General features: G+C 34.6%; 1 protein-coding gene across 2 annotated transcripts in view; it reads left to right on the top strand.

The window, feature by feature from the left end:
* The window catches only part of Hr3 (Hormone receptor 3), a 172,579-nt gene that overhangs the window by 133,216 nt on the left and 20,139 nt on the right, over positions 1–19,224 (top strand). For both annotated transcript variants that reach the window (XM_069847912.1, XM_069847913.1), the window contains 5 exons: positions 3,249–3,388; positions 8,522–8,654; positions 10,785–11,009; positions 13,100–13,253; positions 16,823–16,979. In XM_069847912.1, coding sequence (XP_069704013.1) covers positions 3,249–3,388; positions 8,522–8,654; positions 10,785–11,009; positions 13,100–13,253; positions 16,823–16,928 — 758 coding nt within the window. In that variant the 3' untranslated portion in view covers positions 16,929–16,979. The remainder of the gene's footprint in view (positions 1–3,248; positions 3,389–8,521; positions 8,655–10,784; positions 11,010–13,099; positions 13,254–16,822; positions 16,980–19,224) is intronic.

Below are 19,224 nucleotides of genomic sequence, written 5' to 3'. Positions count from 1 at the left end.
GCATCTCCATGTGCACAGTCAAAGTCGTTTCCTTATAACACACAGAGGATGCTAGGATGCTATTCTCTCACACTTAATATCTACATGCATGCTTCATTTCAAAGAACTGAAAACAATATGTTTAATCCATATGGAGTCATAGTTCGATACTGCAAGTGTAACTTGCAATGATAATACCATAATAGCCTCATAATCCGCCACTAGGGAGAAATTTTGGTGAACTCCTTGCAAAATTTTGTGATCCTCCACAGTGGGGAAACGATGTGTTAGACTATACAATTTATGGGAGTCTGTGGCTTCTATTGTGAATTTCGGATAGCAATGTTAACTATAAGTGTCCTTACCTTTTAATAAATGTTGTAAGACATGAATTATTTCCTATTAGTGTAACTTTTTAATTACAGTCAACTCTGGATATAGTGAACATTCGGCCATAGTGAACCTACATTGTTGGTCCCGACCTGCATACATTATAAAGTACATTAATATTTCCGTTTATAGTGAACCCTCGCTTCGGTTGTAGTGAACCTAAAACTAGAATTTCCCCAAGAAAATGTAATTTTAAAATGGCCACAATGGTAATTTAGGAAACCCTTTCTCCTATAAACTTCTAAGAATATGTTCAGAACAAAATCTCAAACTTTCTAGTCTTTAAGTGCATTGAAATACAGAATATTTGTTCAGCTTCCTGGACAGCTTGAAACATGTTAAAGAGAATAATGTACGCAGTGAGGGATAAAGGAAGGATTAGTCCCGATTCCTTTAAAAGAGATTATTAGAAGAATAGGAATGTTTTATTTTGTAAAAGGGAGCAGAGTGACGACCAAAGGGTAAATATAAGAAGGATTACAGTATAGTGGTCCTCAACGCTTACTCCCGCATCTTTGTAAAAGTGAAACTGGAGAAATCCCAAGGCCGAGTGCACAGTAGCATATCTCTAGTGGGAAGATGTGCGAAATCGGACAGTGCTTACTACCTGTATGCCCAGATTAGATTCAAGTTTCGAACTGTGAACATCAGGATGTGGAAGCATAAAGTATTTAAGTTGAAAGATCCAGCAAATATTAGTACTGATATTGAACGTGGTCTGTCCCAAACGGGCATTAATACTGTATGTATAGCAACGTCAGTAGTATAAAAACAAACACTTCGGATTTAGTGAACCTCGGATATAGTGAACGAAATATGCTGGTCTGCAGAGGTTCACTATAACCGAAGTTGACTGTATATAGCATGCTAAGAGGTTCTTTGTAGTTTTTGTAATTGAAGTTTTAAAGAGGCCCTATGTTATTTCTTACTCCATTTTGAAGTTAATTTTTCTACATTATTATTGATTCACTTGAAATTATCGTCACCTCTTTTAGTGCCACTTCAAGCATTGCTCGAAATATTTACAAATTAATCACACTATACCACAGTTTTCTGGTCTCCTACCTTGCTAGAATAATTTAGGACAGAAATATCGTTTGTACTCATATCAATGTTGCACACTTATTTTGACAAAAAGCACCTACAGTTTAAAAGTCGTATTATACGAATACATTTCATTTCCTTCTTAATAATAAAGAAAAGGGGATGGAGGAACTGCATCTCGATATTGAAGCTTCCGACATTTTTAGAGAAATAATTTATAATCCAAAATAAATTGAAATACAGTCAACTCCGGGTATAGTGAACCTCTGCAGACCAGCATATTTCGTTCACTATATCCGAGGTTCACTAAAACCGAAGTGTCTGTTTTTATACTACTGACGTTGCTATACATATACTATTAATGCCTGTTTGGGACAGACCACGTTCAATATCAGTACTAATGTTCGCTGTATCTTCCAACTTAAACACTTTACACATTGACATCCTGATGTTCACAGTTCGAAACTTGAATCTAATCTGGGCATGCAGGTAGTAGGTACTGACCGATTTCGCACCTCTTCCCACTAGAGGTATGCTACTATGTACTTGGCTTTGGAATTTTCCCGGGTTCTCTTTTACAAAGATGCGGGAGGAAAGGTTGAGGATCATTATACTGTAATCCTTCTTGTATTTACCCTTTGGTCATCACTCTACTTCCTTTTACAAAAGAAAACACTTTCTCTTCCTATTCTTCTAATAACCTCTTTTAAAGGAGTCAGAACCAGTCCTTCCTTTATCCCTCACTGCATACACTATTCTCTTTAACATGTTTCAAGCTGTCCAGGAAGCTGAACAAATCCTTTGTCTTTCAATGCACTTAAGGAATAAAAAGTCTGAAATTTTGTTCTGAACATATTCTTGGAAGTTTATAGGAGAAAGGGTTTCCTAAATTACCATTTTGGCCATTTTAAAATTGCATTTTCTTGGGTAAGTTATAGTTTTAGGTTCACTATAACCGAAGTGAGGGTTCACTATAAACGGAAATATTAATGTATTTTTTAATGTATGCAGGTCGGGACCAACAATTTAGGTTCACTATAGCCGAGTTCACTATATCCAAAGTTGATTGTATCTACCTTTATCTCTTAATAGAAAAACCAATAGTAGTTTAGAAACAATGGAAACTTCCCAGTTTACCACACAGTTGAAACAACAAAAAGATGCACCATAAGCAAACTACCTCGAAAGTCTCAATTCGCGTAGACTTTAGAATTCTTTACATTGCATCTTATTGACGTAGTGAAATGGTGCTGGGAATATTGGCCTTCCCATCTATATGAGGGTTGTTTGGCTAGCGGTCGTTGTGATACCACTGGAGGAAAAAAAAACTCTTACAGTAATTGCGAGCATTTTATAGCATCGCTGTTTAAACGTTGCACTATAAACTGGAAAGTCGCGGGTTCGATTCCTGGTGGAGTTATGGATTTTTCCCATTGATCTAATTCCTCTGGCAGCACAATAGCTCTGGAGTTCACTCAGCCTCTAACAGAAAGAAGTAAAAAGTATATTTGAGGGTCTTAACATCTGCCATCCTAAGGGTTATTTGAGGTCTTCATTGGGTGAACTTTCTTTCGTATAGTAATCGCATGTAAATAAGAAAATGCTTTGAATGTGGATGATTGTTTACTGAATCTGTACTGAATTAAAATGAATAGTAAGCAACTTTGATCAGAACAAAGTTAGTTATGACAGTGAAAACGAAGATTACATGAGGACTGTAATATACTTTTTCTAAATCAGTGTAAATATGTTTAACTTTTCTTTATGTGTGAATGTTGAACAGTTTTATTTAACATTACAATTTTGTTTTACTAGTGCATAATTTTACTTTCCAGATCCAGCGCAGATTTCGGAACTGTTGAGCAAGACAATTGCAGATGCACATGCGAGGACATGTCTGTTCACTACAGAGCATATCCATGAGATGTTCCGCAAGCCACAAGATCTCTCGAAACTCATTTATTACAAGAATATGGTCAGTACTAGTATAAAATAGGAATGTATAGTTTGATCAGTAGATGAGGAATTATAATTTTAATGACGTATATATTAGATTAGGCATCATGCTTTGCTTTCTGATGTTGTGAATACCTTATTATCAATCTCAGCAAGCCAATTGGTCTGATTTATCCCAATTGGGCCGCACACCTAAGGATAATAATATAAGAAAGTGCACAGCAGACCTGGAAGTAGTACTGACAGGCATCAAACTGGAATAGGAAAAAAAACAAGTGAATAAATTATAAAAGTGGCTGATATAGAGTTACACACTTACAAGGAGAGGACACGCTCTATATATCACCGAATTAAATCAGATTTTGTGACATGAAAGTACAAGACACACTGTTTAAAGTCATACCTAGTATGGGTGGCCAATGACCCCTCGTTTTGGAAATATTGGCTATTGTTTATGACATACTTCCGTTAGGTGCCTAATAGGGAAGCATTAGCCTATGTAAGGGTGTAGCTCATGTGGTTGGATGCTGAGTTTTCATCAAGGCAACCTGAGTTCGAATTCTAATGCCTTCTCATTTTTTTAAAGCTTGATATTATTATTATTATTATTATTATTATTATTATTATTATTATTATTATCATCATCATTATCATCATCATCATAATTACTTTTATTATTATTATTATTATTATTATTATTATTATTATTATTATTATTATCATTATTATTTTAATTCACTTTCAGTTGTCAGTTCCTATATTCAAAGCCATGTTAAAAAATGCATCAAAATTGATAAACGAACGAGAAGTGTTTGTGAATGTGAAGGATATCTGTTTCGCAGCATAAGTGCGGAAAAAATATGTGTGACTGTGGACAACCTTCTTTCATTTGCTGTGCATGGTGCAGGAAATATGTATGTTTTGTGTGTTTTTATGACATCATAATGAATCGGGTACAAAATGAAATGGAATAGCTGCTACAGAAATAGAACAGACGCCAGTGACACATCTTACCTTCCTACCTGAGCAGTATTTCATTGTTTATCCTTTACAATACAATGTTAGTTAATTAGTAATTTGTTTACAACATGATGAAGCATTCAATACATTGAGAAATATGATATAGGTATGTAAATAGATAACTGTGATCACAATATTAATCATTATTAAAAGAAAAATATATAAAACCAGTTAAGATTCGAACTCAGGTTGTCTGGATAACAACTCATCATCCAACAGTACGTCTTGTACTTTCATCTCACACAATCTTATTCCATTCGGTGATATACAGAACGTGTCCTCTCCTTGTTAGTGAAGAAATTGAGGTACTGCAGCCAATCTGCCAGAAGACATTATAAACTCCATGAAAAAGCTTAAGTTCCTTGCTTACATTTCCAAATTTATTTGTTGTATTTCGGATTTTCCTGACACTGACTGTGGCATAAAGGAAAGTAGTTTTTCCGAGTTTAAACAGATCAAAACTTATTTTAGGTCATCAGTGCAGCAAGAACATATAAACAGATTGGTAATTATGTCCATTGAATGTGAAATTAGCATGAATTTAAACTTCGACAAAATCAAAAAAGGAAGAAACATAAATTTTTCACATTAAAGACGATAATAGTAATATGCTTTTTTATTATCTATTGGTATTAAAATAATAATATTTAGCATTAATATAAATACAATTTACAAATCATTTTCTAATATTGATCATTGATTCTAGTTCACGTTAACACTTTGTTTAATGTGATGACTAAACAATCTAAGTTTCTAATATTGATTTTCTTAATTTTTCTATATTTTCATTAATAATAAATATAGAGGTCAAATGACTTTATTGTCAAACGCCTGGCATTAGAAAACAACAACAACATTAATAATAAATATAGTATTTTTTTAGTAAATCATTTCGCAGACGATTTTCTAACTACAGTAGAACCCCAATTATCCGAACTAAAGGGGGCAGATCTGTTTCGCATAACACTTTTTCGGATAATCCATGGGTAGTATTTTCAGTAGGTAGTGCACTAACAACTGCATAACACCTACAGCACCATGGAAATGAATACACATGGAGTCAGTTGTCTCCTCTCATTCAGAAGTAAATGGTCCCAAAATTCTTTGAGTAGGGGATATGTGAAAAAGAAATCTTCCATAAACAAAAAATAACTTTCACTTGACAGGACCAACATACACCCGCTAGCCATTACTGAGCACAAAACAAATTAACTGAGGATGAGCTAAAGCAGATTTGTCTAATTACTGCATTCCTTAAAGGGCATTCACCCTTATTTGTAGCATTTATGTGGGATAAGAACAAAACAGTAGCTGTGTTATTGTCATGTATTTACAGACCTTCAGAATATAAGGCGTAGTTATATTTTAGACAGTATTTTTTTTAAAGAACAATGTGTCAAAAACGTAGAGATGTCTTCTTACTCCATCCTTTCGGTTAAGCAAAGTTCGGTTGAATGGGGTTTTACTGTATTTAGAATATTTAAAAGGTAAATAGCATGTTATTTTGCTTCTTTACTTGCATGCTTATTTTCCATGAAATCACATGCACTTTCTAAATACATATTTTGATAAATTTTCATTGTATAATAGAGATATAAGTATAATACATTTTTATTTGCTGGTATCGATTCTGCAGGTCTTGTGTGTGAACATGGGCCTCTCAAATAATGTTTCCAATTGGACCCCGCAACTTCTAAGGCCAGCCCTGTCAGCAACAATATAATATAGAAATATAAATTAAATGTTAAGTCATTAGGCATACATGAAAAGGAATGAAAAACCCTTTTATGAAACAGTAGTTCTCTAGACATTGTGGTTGTGTTTGTATCAGATATTTTCATACATAAAATAAAATGTGTTTAGTTGTTAACTCCCGCTTATGATGATGATGATGATGATGATGATGATGATGATGATGATGATGATGATGATGATGATGATGATGAGGACGACAACAATGATGAAGATAAAATAAGCTGAGCATTTTTACAGGTCTAAATGGCCATGATCTGCAGAATATTTATATACTATTTTTGTTTATGACAAGCAAACAAATATTTGTTTCAACTAAACAGTTCTGCAGAAAAGCAGAAAATATACAAGAATCATTTAAACGAGTTTCAGTGATTCAAACACGTAACAAATTTTCAGTTTACTAAGTTCGAGATACAACACATTGCGCATGTGCAGTAAACAAGAGTGTCTATATAGATGCTACTTATGGACAGTTGTGCGAAATTTGTTGCCTACATACAGGTGGACTCACATCAAGACTCGGGCCATTTTTTTTCCTCGGAACTATACAATTTACTCATGTAATTTTTGTGAGAGTTATCTATGGAAAATGTTTGATCATAAGTGGGTATAACATTGCAGCTGTATCTATGCTTTTGCTCAGATGGCCCTCATCCTTATGTGCTTCAGAGATTTAATTAAATGGTTAAATAAACCGAACTCTTGTTTAAGACTTCCTAGGGAAAATGATGCAAATAATGTGAATTGCGGGAAAGAGAAAATATTGTGAACATGGACAAACTGAAAGGACTGAACATAATGGCGTAAGTGTTGAGATGATTGGTTGTTAGTATATATCAGAAACTTAACCTCTTCTTCTTCATCTTCATCTTCATCTTCATCTTCATCTTCATCTTCATCTTCATCTTCATCTTCATCATCATCATCATCATAAGCTTCATGGCTGGACCATCTGATCCATTCCATCTCCAAGATTTTAATGCTGTTCTTGCCAACGTTTCTTAGGTCTTTCAATTCTTTTTCCCCATGGTTTGTACCTGTATGATTTGTACTGGGATTCAGCTTTTTGGCATTCACTCTAAATATAAATAGGTACCAGTTTGTTCTATATTCGTCAATTTTTTTTCTAATATACTTTAAATGCTTAATTCCTGACATATAGACTTTTGTTCTATAGTCAAGGAGAGTGTATCATGTCAGAGGTCTAAGTAATCGCATTTCTGCTGCTTCAGTTCTCTTCCTCTGTGAGGTTGTTAAAATCCAATATTAAAGTTTTATATAATTTTAAAATAGTTTCTTTTCTCACTTTTCTCAATATAGTTCGTTTAATTGTGGCAATTAATTGTAAAAATGTTGCTAATTTGGATTCTAAATCATTTGATGATTGCTACGAAACATTGCAGCCCAGATAATTAAATTGATGAAACTGTTCTAGTATATCAGTTTCCATAATGATTCATCCTAACAAAACCAAATATGTTTTTGTTTCCTTTGTGTAAATTTCTAAATTATATTCTCTTGCTATATTAAATAATGTGTAAGTTGCCATTTGTGGATTATCTTCTGTATCTGAAATAATAAGCAGATTGTCAGCAAATACTAGTGACGTGTTAAATATCAGTTCTTTAATAGTACATTATGCAACGAGCCTATAATGATAGTAATTAAGAAGCGAGTATGGATGTTTATGAAACGAGTGCAAGCAAGTTTCATAATTTTCATACGAGCTTCTTAATTACCATTATAGGCGAGTTTCATACGACTTTTTATGCTCGACCATATTTCTAACTTGAAATTATTCAGATGTATACATTTTATTTGTATCTGACAAGATCGGAAGTGACCTTGTTCTAGCTCGTGAATTGTGAGATGTGCGCAGACGCGAAAGTATTGATTTTTTCCGAGGAACAATAATGTCACTGACCTTGATGTAATCCCGGTAAACTTGATATAGCTAACCTTGATTATTGAATTCGACATTGAAAAACGAGATGACAAATTGAATTTATTTGAATATTATTTACAATTAACGCTAATTATTATAGTAACAGAACATAACCTTCTGCGACAGTATTGGATTTCCAGCCTCCGTGACTTTTCGCTAATTCTCTTTCGATTTCATATCCGAGAATAATCTATACTTGCGGTTTTATAACGGTACAAAGCTGACTTGTCATTGGCTGAACACGTGTAAGCTGAGTTGTCATTGGCTGAACACCTGTACTTTAATGAGTAGGTGTACTTTAATGATATGCATTAAAGGACTGCTACCAGATGTATAATTACTACATTTCGGCATGGTCGAGCATAAAATATTTTATAGTTTTTAACTTAACTGAAATTATGTTTTTGAACAACATCTCTTGAATGTTGGTAGGCGCATGAGGAGCTATGGCTGGAATGTGCCCAGAAGCTGACTACTGTCATTCAGCAGATCATCGAGTTTGCCAAGATGGTACCAGGCTTCATGAAACTCTCACAAGATGACCAGATTGTCTTACTCAAAGCAGGTAAGTATAAACTAATTTCTTTCTTGTGATTTTTCACTTTTTATTTTTTCGCATCATTTGTATTTTAACTTGGCGCACCATTAGCCCAACGGCTGAAGCATCAACTTTCCACACTGGAAACCAGAGTTCAAATTCTGGCAAGTTCAAGTAGAATTTGCAGTGGATGAAAAGGGTGATGAAGAAGGCATTCTCAGAGTACTACTGTTTCCCCTACTACCATGTAACTATTTCTCTATAATTTACAATTATGCATATAATCAACACTAAAGCAACAGGAAACGAGAAGCGCTGAGATCCTATGAAAGTAGACTTGCTGTCGATAACTGAGTCATCAGGTATGGTCTAATGAGATGTGATCTTCATTTATTCTCTACGCTGGTTTGTTGGTTTCAAATCTCATCTGTTCCTGAATTCTGCTAGTGTGGAAAAGCCAAGTTTTGTAAGGCGAATTTAGTGTCTGCTTTGATAGGAGAGACGAGGATGGTGACTAGCAGTGTTGAGTGTTAACATGGTTAAGAAACGACAGTAAATTTTGTTTGTAGTCTTCTTGTTCAGCAACAAGGTTCTTATATATTTTGTACATAGACATTATTATGACATGAGGCGAGAAAACAGCGGGTGACTCATGGCCCACTGCTAGCGTGGTTTCCAGCAAGCGCGTAACCATTTTTTGGGTACTTCTACAATACATAACAATACTAACAATAAATGCTCAATAACACTGGTCAACAAAATTAAACATATTTTTATTAAAAGGTAAAAATGGGTGGTCTTATAGCATTTTTCGTGCTGATTTTATATCTGTTTTCAAAATTTTTCTATCACCCAGGGCTTTTGAGTAATTATATGAAATATACTTCAGATTTTTCTAATATTGATACCTTGTAACATTTTACCTAAAATTATATTTATTTACCTAAAATGTGTGTGAAATAGATTTTAGGCTATACTTCGCTTGATGAAGGATCGGTGGAGCAAAGAAAAATTCTTTCCAGCACTGGGATTCGAATCCGGGTTTTCAGCTCTACATGCTGATGCTCTATCCACTAAGCTATACCAGATTCCAATTCTGATGCCGGATTGAATCCTCTCAGTTTAAGCTCCACCGTTTAGTTTTCCTTTAGTGGCCAACCTTCATGCACTGTGTCATAGATGTGTGACAGTGGCACAATGTCCAACACACTAATGTGCAGAGGTGCATTCATTACGAGTGACTAAGTGGCCGGAATCTGAGCACCATCTTAAATCACAAGTGATTATATACGCATATCATATTATAGCAATGTACTGAAGTACATATGATATTTCCATGTAGGAATTCTGCATTATCATATGATAAAGGATTGGTGAGCGGAGAAAAATTCTTTCCGGCACCGGGATTCAAACACGGGTTTTCAGCTCTACGTGCTGACGCTCTATCCACTAAGCCACACCGGATTCCAATCCCGATGCTGGATTGAATCCTTTCCACAGATACACATCATATACAATGTGGCCCGCAGAAGTGGTGTGCAACTAGAAAACAAATCATAGTCCAGTCATCTATCCACAATATGCGGAACCCAAATCACTTAAAGTGAAGTGGGTAGGCATTGGATACATGCATAGTACATTGGGAGACAGTGTACCCATTTTGGTCACCTCTTACGACTTGAATGAGCAATTCTTTTCCCGACAACCATGAGGGTATAAGAGGTTTCCTACCTGTTTTATTTTTTACTTTTTAGAAATTGTTCTCGAGCTTCTTGTCTTCAGCCATATTCTACATAATTATAACTAATCCATTATACTGTTCATGCACTTCTTCTCTTTGTTTTCGTTGTTGTTATTCTTGTAATACATTCCATATTTTATTGAATGTTGCATCGTTGTGACTCTTGTCAGCAATTTTGCCCATTTTTTAATTTGTCCATCAGTTTTGGCATGTCTGCCCCTATCTTTGAAATAATGATCAGTTTAGATTCATTGTTTTATATGCCAGCACTTTCCTCTTTCTCACAGGTGTTTATTTTCCCATGTTGTGATAGCTTTGTTGCTTTATTTACTTACTGGTTCATCTCTATGTCCAATTCACCATTATTCGGATATCAGTATAAAGATATAGCCTAATTGCCTTTGTATTGTTTATAGGGAGCTTTGAGTTGGCGGTTTTGCGGATGAGTCGGTACTTCGATCTCAGCCAGAACTGCGTGCTCTATGCTGATACAATGCTGCCCCAAGATGCATTCTTCACCACAGAAACAGCAGAGATGAAGCTCGTCACTTGTGTGTTTGAATTTGCTAAGGGCGTCGCAGAACTGAAACTCACTGAAACTGAACTTGCCCTTTACTCAGCCTGTGTGCTGCTTTCTGCAGGTTTGTGTCACGAAATATCTGCACCACGTGACGTGTTACGTTGTTGGTGTACAGGTAATGTGTCTCCATCTTCACAGAAATGGACTGGAGGAGTAAAACAAATAAAGAGGCCCTCCACTGTGTTACTATATTATAGAATATTGGTAATTTAGAATATTATAATTTAATTTCTACTTCTAAATTACATTTCATTTTTAAAAGTAGATATAGAATTATAAATGCAAAGATTTATGAAAAGGCAGAACATTTTTCAGGTTTGAGTTTTACTATGTGTCTTATTGTTTTGCCCAGACATGTTCAAACATTTTAACAAGAGCCAGAACAGGTCACATTGTCACCAGTTTGTCACCAGTTTCACATTTCTGATAATCCTACTTGTCTATGGTGTAATAATCATGATGAAGATCTGGAACACAAAAGAAGTAAATTAAAATCATCAGTACCAGTTGCAGAAGATACAGCCCTGCAGTATATATTGACTACACCCCAACTCTGGCTGCTAGCAATAGGCATCTATAATGAACACCGATCAAAATACCCCTCATTTCCCATGAAAAACAACAACTGAATAGACTACAGTGGACTATAGTGGACTTTATGTTGTCATCAAACAGCTGGATACATTAAGAAGTTTGTTTGATTGATTGATTGTTTTGTACTAATATCTTGCTGGCATTCGAACAACTACAGAAGAATGTGGTGCATTATTGCACGGTGTGTATCATTAGCAATCTAGGTACTTTTGCTTATAGATACTAGCAATATAAGCTAGTACTTGCAACCAATATAAGAAACTTGTATTAGAACAGAAGTGTCAGCTAACCTAAAGAGGTCAGGGGTCCAGTAATATTGTGGCTTCATATTCGCGAAATTCATAGCTTGAGCAATGACACCGTAATCCTAATATATGTTATTTGTTGTTTTGTTCAAACTGCACTCGAATGATGACCCATTCGAGAATTATCTCTCACAACACATCCTGATTATTTGGATATCATTCCATCATCTTACTGATTCTGAATAGTATATGTGAAAATGCCATTGTACACGATAGGTAATAGGCACTTGATTAATATATTAGATAGATAATAGAATTTGGGTGGAATAATAATGACAGAAATCAAAATGCTCGAAGAAAATCTACTCCACAGTATTTAGTGACACAATTGTTGCAGAATCTAAGAGTGATCAAGATCGAATACCTTTGATGAGTAAATACCATCCAATAATATATGGATTGATCACATCATTGCTAAAGAAATTGCTAGCCCTGGAAACAAGGCCGTGTTTCAAAGCTACATTTTCAGTTGAAGTGAACTAGATAGTTGTTTAAATAGTCTTAATGTAATTTCAGAAGCATGATCCAAAGTTACATAGTGCATAGCAATCAAGTCAGTAGTAGCTTGTAAATGAAAATGCTTGCTTGATTGATGACTTGTACACTAAACAAACATGGATACCTCATCAGCAATTGGAGCTATGAAATCTGAAGATGATTTGGAAGTAAAATGTGAAACAAAAGTTGCGTTCGGGTGCGGGTTCGATCCCCGCTTGGACTGATTACCTGGTTGGATTTTTTCCGAGGTTTTCCTCAACCGTAAGGTGAATGCCAGGTAATCTATGGCGAATCCTCGGCCTCATCTCGTCAAATATCATCATGCTATCACCAATCTCATCGATGCTAAATAACCTAGTAGTTGATACAGCGTTAAATAACCAAACCAACTAAAAAAAAGTAGGTAGGCATTAGACACACACACACATATCATCTATGAGAGTTTTTCCGAAAAAAGAAGCCTGAAGAAGACTGGACTTCCCTCTAAACAGAAATATCAAATTTAAAATTCTGTCACTCAGTCAATGCATTAGACTATTGTACCCTAAACATTAATGAGCAATAGAAAAATAGTAAATTGTATGTGTGATTATTCCTACCTTCAACAAATTATCACAAAGGTGATGACGATGATGATGTGTGAGAATATTATTGAGACTAGATCTTGTTCTTTAAGGTGTATATACACTCTCAGTAACATTGAGTACCTATATTTTCAGTTGCTAATTTATATTTAATAATTTTCTTCAATTAGATCGACCGGGTTTGAAAGGGCTTGCAGAGATTGGACGGCTTAGTCAAGCTGTTTTGAGAGCGCTGCGAATAGAGCTGGAGAGAAATCACTCAATACCAATCAAGGGAGATGTGACTGTGTATGATGCCTTGCTTGCCAAGGTTCCCACGCTCAGGTCAGTGACTGAACAATGCTACAGTTTATTTAACATATGACTGTACATTTTCGTTATTATACTTATTCTTTTGTTTTTTTATAATGCATCATGCAAAAGAAAAAATCTCTTCTTTTTCGTTTTCCGATGGTATTACATTTTGGAGTTATTATAAACAATATGCTTCTGACATTCCACAAACACAAAACCGTCGGATCTTTTCCATCTTTGGTTGAATTTTCACGTGTTAATAAATGAAATTTGTCAGTATTTGTGTTGGCTTCCTTACACAAGGTTCATATATGTCAATGAAAAATTCCTAATTTTCATATATCATTAACATTACAACTAATAATTTCGTATTTTAATTTATGTAAAATTTTAAAAAGCGCATATAAATGTATATAATTTCTCATTATATTTTTTATTTAAATAGGTTTTGAGCGATAAGTAGTGTCGGATGAATAAAGTACAAAATAAACGAAGTGATAAGAGAAAACAAAAAAACATGGAAGGATACAGTGTAGAACAATGGAAGATAAGTGCATGAGTCGTTTAAATTATGTAAAGTGTAAGAATATAATGTAAAGGTAGTAAATTAATTAGTGAAGTAATGTAAATAGCAAAATGAACGAGGAGTATGAATTAACCATGTTACATGTCAGTAAGGACTAAGAACTAGGAAAGTAAGGAAAATAGTATCAGGTGGGATAGAGTATACGAAAAAAGATTTTTTATGTCATGTGAGTATAACAACTAAGAGACAGAAACGGTAAAGAAAAGTATGTATAGTGAAAATAGAGTCCTAAATAAATAGTAAACGTAATGGTAAGGATTTGAGGGAGGTGGGATATGATGATAGAGAGTGCATTAATCTTGCACAGGATAGGGACCGATGGCAGGCTTATGTGAGGGTGGCAGTGAACCTGCAGGTTCCTTAAAAGCCATTTGTAAGTAAGTAAATAAGTAAATTATAGGGATAGTAAAAATTAGTTTTAGGTAGGTTTTATAACGATACATAGTGTCAGATAAATAAAGTGCGAAATAGATGAAGTGATAAGTAAAAGAATGGACACAGAAGGACATAGCATTGAATAAAGGAAGATAAGTGCACGAGTCGTCCAGTAAGTTTAAAATTGATGTAAGTAGTGTAAGAATGGGAACTCTGGCCCAAATGCAGGAATGTGAAGGGCCAGTAGGACCAAAAAATTGAGTGACTATTTTTGTAAATAAGTAATAACACTTTGCATGAAAGTCAAGCAAGATAAGACCAAACAACTGCCTTCTTATGAATGCCCCTTTATTCAGAAATTCATAAATAATTCATCATTAGCTTAATGAGTGTTGAAGATACTGTACTATCGTAATCTAAGAGTATCTACGTAAACGTTACTTTCCAATTATGCCAGTGATTGGACTGCAAGAGAAAGACAACTGTACTAATTTGACGATTTACTTAACATTTTATTTTTTTTTAATATGACTACTTCCTAAAATACTGTATATCTAAACTCAATTATTTAGCACGTCTTCTTCTTTAAGGATAATTAAGTAAAAAAAAAGTTGGAATCGTTTACAATAAAAGTTCAGACACAGCAGATACCGGTACCAGTACCTTTATTCTTCTGACAAATTGACTGATAGGTAATGAACATTAACAAATTCAGCCTAATACTTTCAGGAATAGGCTGTACACAGACAAAAAGGCAGGAATAAAAAAAATCACGATCTATCATTGTAAACTGTTATTAAATATACAGTAAGTGGTAAAACGTCACTTACTTACCCAAATTAAGAAAGAAGATGCTTAAAAAGTCTGCCTTCTTATTTGAAAAATTTGTAGCAACTGCTTAAGAAATAATGCATTGCTGTTTGCAGTTCCATTTGAGAAATGGAGACGATATTTTCCCTGGTGTTACTTGTTAGTTCTTCCAATATATGTGAATTATTTTTACACACTTTATATTTTAATTTCCACAGAGATAAAAATCACAAAAGATTAAGTCTGGGCACCTAGTGGGACACACATTCCTCGAATACTGTTTGAAGCTCATTTACAGAATTAAACTTGTCAAGCTGGCACAATTTAAAAAAAAATGTCTGTTTGATCATATATGTAGGTACCGAACTGAAAGCCCACAAAGCAGTTTTGTTATATATACGGACTCTCTAGAAGATATTCTTTTGCTGAATTTCTATTGCTGTTGGCAGAGACAATTCACCAGTCATTTGATAGGCCGTTCATTATACACTCATCCGTCAATGTCGTGTAGCAATTATTACTGTACTTTCTATAAAAAAAAATCTCAGATACCGGTATGCAAAAATGAGGGTGATCATTATTAGTCGAATGACTAAAGCACCAGCTTTCTAAGTCAGATACGTACTCCTAGATTTGAATACTGTGAATCCAAGTGGAATTTACAGTAATTTTTCTAGAAATATCCACATTCATTTTGCGATGGTTACCTATTATTACAATTATTACCAGGTACCATTATAAGGTCCTCTGACACGTAGCAGGGGCTTTATATCTGACCAGTCAATTTAGTTGAAAATAAATTGGGAGAAATAAAAAACATAGAGACAGTAAAATGAACACATACAGTAATATGAATGTCTTTGGTTTATGAAGTAGACCTTACAATAATGCACATATATTTCATCCTAGTGAATTTTATTTATTAAATTGTTTGTTTTACAAAATTGTAATTTACTTACTGATTTACAATGCACTGACATGGCGTTGTAGAGTTTGTGATTCAGTCCACAACTGTTTGTAAAATTAGGTAGTAAAGCATAGAGGAGAAGGTGGAAATATGGGCTACCATTTTGTTTTACTCATAATAATGGAAAATGGTGTGGCATATTGCTTGAAAATCTTTATTGACATACAGAGTAATTATTCATATACAGTTTTTCCAGTCTTAAAGGTCAATAGTTGCAATAGATGTTTAAATATAATTACATTATTGAAAGACGAACTGGTCCTGTATAGGTATTGGGGTCTAAATATGGGCTACCACAAAAATGTGAAAATAAAATTGGAAAAAAACAAAGAAACATAAGTAGGAAACCTGTGTCACATCAGTGGCAATATTCTGTAACAAATAACGCAAATAGCGATAGTGAAAATATGGGATGTGTTAACGTGCTGATAATATGGGTTACTTATCCCATATTTGACACATAGTGATAGCCCATATTAGCAGCATTGACTCATGAAGGTTTCTAAGTTTATGTATGGTAATTGTTGTTCTAAATAAATATTACTCTTATGTCATATGATAGAGCTATTCTTAGTCAGTGCAACACATTAAGTGTGATTCCTAAATACGAAATATATTTCTTTCAATAAAATTGAAACTATATACCTGCAAAAACTTTGAAATTGATAAAAAAACACAAAGAGCACACCACAAAGGCAACTAGTTTGTCTCTTTGTGTGCGCAGACTGATGGACACGAGATGTATTTTTAGAGCTTTTTCACTAGGTAACAACACCATATATTGTAAAAAACGAGGTAGCCCATATTACCACTCCTAGCCCATATTTCCACCTTCTCTATTGTACCATTCTGCATTCACAGAGAACTGAGCATGCTCCACATGGATGCACTCGCCAAGTTCAAGCGGTCAACACCACACCTTGAGTTTCCTGCTCTGCACAAGGAGCTCTTCTCCGTCGACAGCTGAGTGGAGCACCAGTTGGCTGCCAGTTCAGCTCTCAGCTATTGGAACTACCAGGTAATTAAATCATTATCATCTGTGGTGATATGTCCCTTTAAATTTAGCCTTGACCTCCTTAAGAACAGTTTACCAAGGTAACTAAATACGCAACCCAAAATAATTTCATTTTTATAGCCATATGTTAAATTGATCATACACACACGCACACACAGACAGAGAGAGAGTGAGAGAGACAGACAGACAGACAGACACAGACAGACAGACAGACTCATACACACACCAATAGATTTTCAACAATTATAGAGATGAAAGTGGTTTAGTTATTAAAATTAGTATTAAGTCACCTCTTCATTATGGCTCACTTTATAACATTTTCACTAGGCTATAAATAAGATAAAACTAGAAAAGATTCAAATTTCAAACTGTCAAGATATGTTTAAAAAACTGTTATTCTTAAATAATAAATATGGTCGTTTTGAAGTGACATCATGCATTGCCAGTGGTCCTGATGCTTTTATCTTATGCGTTATGGATCAGTGTCTCCTGTTAATGGAGGTGAGTGAGTATGGTGGTGGGTGGTAGAGGAGGCGACGAAATTTTAATTGAAGTTGAATGGTGAATTAAGTATGCATTGTGTGCGTGATGTGGTACGTTTGTAATTTTGTTATTTAATGTATTTTCTTTTATTTTAGTATGTTTTATTGTTCACTAGTTTGAAATATTTGTAAAGAATTTATTCTCTCCTTGTCTTTGTTGTGTTTGTTTTTTTTTTCTTTAATATTAACTTTTGTTAAGTCATTGTAAAACCTGTTTGTTCTTAATTATCAGGTTTTGTTACTATAATATTTCTAATAGGTACTTACCTATTTTATAGGGAATGTAGGTCTATATTATCTGTACCAATTTCAAATTTAGTCTGCATACGTGTTCTCTACATTATATACTATCATGTGTGCATTCTATCTCAGGTATGAACATCGCTTATAGCTACAGTGCGTATTGCTGATCTTTAGTCCTTCAGTTTGCATATTGTATTCGCTATTGTATAGAAAATAGTCTTGTTTAGAGATTGTTCCTGTAATATTTGCTACCCTGATATGTGTGGTTAGGATATATATGTGGACTTCTATATACATTTTCTTCAACAATTGTTACAGCATCCAGGATTTAGTGTCTGTGTAATTCGGAAGAAGTGCATAAGTTGATATCAAATGATAAGAGTCTCATAGTATAGAGATGCTAGTTATGTTTAACCTTCTTAAAACATTAACTACAATATTATAGCATTGTGAATAGAAAATATTTATAAACAGTTAATCAGATTACCAAGGCATGTAGTATTACATTGTGTAATGGAACATACTGTAGGAATTAATAAAAAAAAAACCAAACACACATTTACACACCACACACACACACACATAGTGTTCTGCCCAAAGGGATGTTTTCCACTGGAAACCCAGATTCTTCAATTTCTGCCTTCCTCTTTGTCTCCGCATATGATCCATATATCTTAATGTTGTCTATCATCTGATATCTTCTTCGGCCATCTGCCATTTACCATTCCTTCTAGTGCATCCTTCAGTAGGCAGTTTCTTCTCAGCTAATAACCCAATCAATTCCTTTTTCTCTTCCTGATCAGTTTCAGCATCTTTCTTTTTTTCATCCACTCTTTCCAACAGAGTTTCATTTCTTTTTCTGTCTGTCCATTTCACACGCTCTATCCTTCTCCATATCCACGTTTCAAATGCTTGTAGTCGTTTCTCTTCATTTCGTTGTAATGTCCATGTTTCTGATCCATACAATGCCACATTCCACACAAAGCACGTCACTAGTCTCTTCCTTAGTTCTTTTTCCACAAGGTCCGCAGAAGATACTCTTTTTTCTATTAAAAGCTTTCTTTGCCATTGCTATCCTCCTTTTGACTTCCTGGCAGCAGCTCATGCACCTGCTTATCGTGCACCCCAAGTATATGAAGCTGTCTACTTACTCTACTGCCTCATTTAGTATTCGCAAGTTTATCTTCTGTATTTTTCTTCCTATGACCATGGTCTTCGTCTTGTTTGCATTTATCTTCATCCCATACTGCTCACAGCTGTTATTCAGCTCCAGTAGCAATCCCTTATAGTGCATTTCAAGAATAGAGAGGGTTGACCTCAATAGCCTTAAGAGGCTTCTTCACCATTTTCCTAGAAAACCTGCACGTTACTGTTTCTGATACAGGTATATGGAGGGTTGAAATAAAATCGCTGATGTTGCTGTAGTTCCTATTACAGATGCTACAGTCATAACATTCGTAACC

Source organism: Periplaneta americana, chromosome 15 (genome assembly GCF_040183065.1).
Source record: "Periplaneta americana isolate PAMFEO1 chromosome 15, P.americana_PAMFEO1_priV1, whole genome shotgun sequence".
NCBI lineage: Eukaryota > Metazoa > Arthropoda > Insecta > Blattodea > Blattidae > Periplaneta > Periplaneta americana.
Note: the sequence above shows the minus strand (reverse complement) of the source record. Positions and strands in the feature narration are given on the sequence as shown.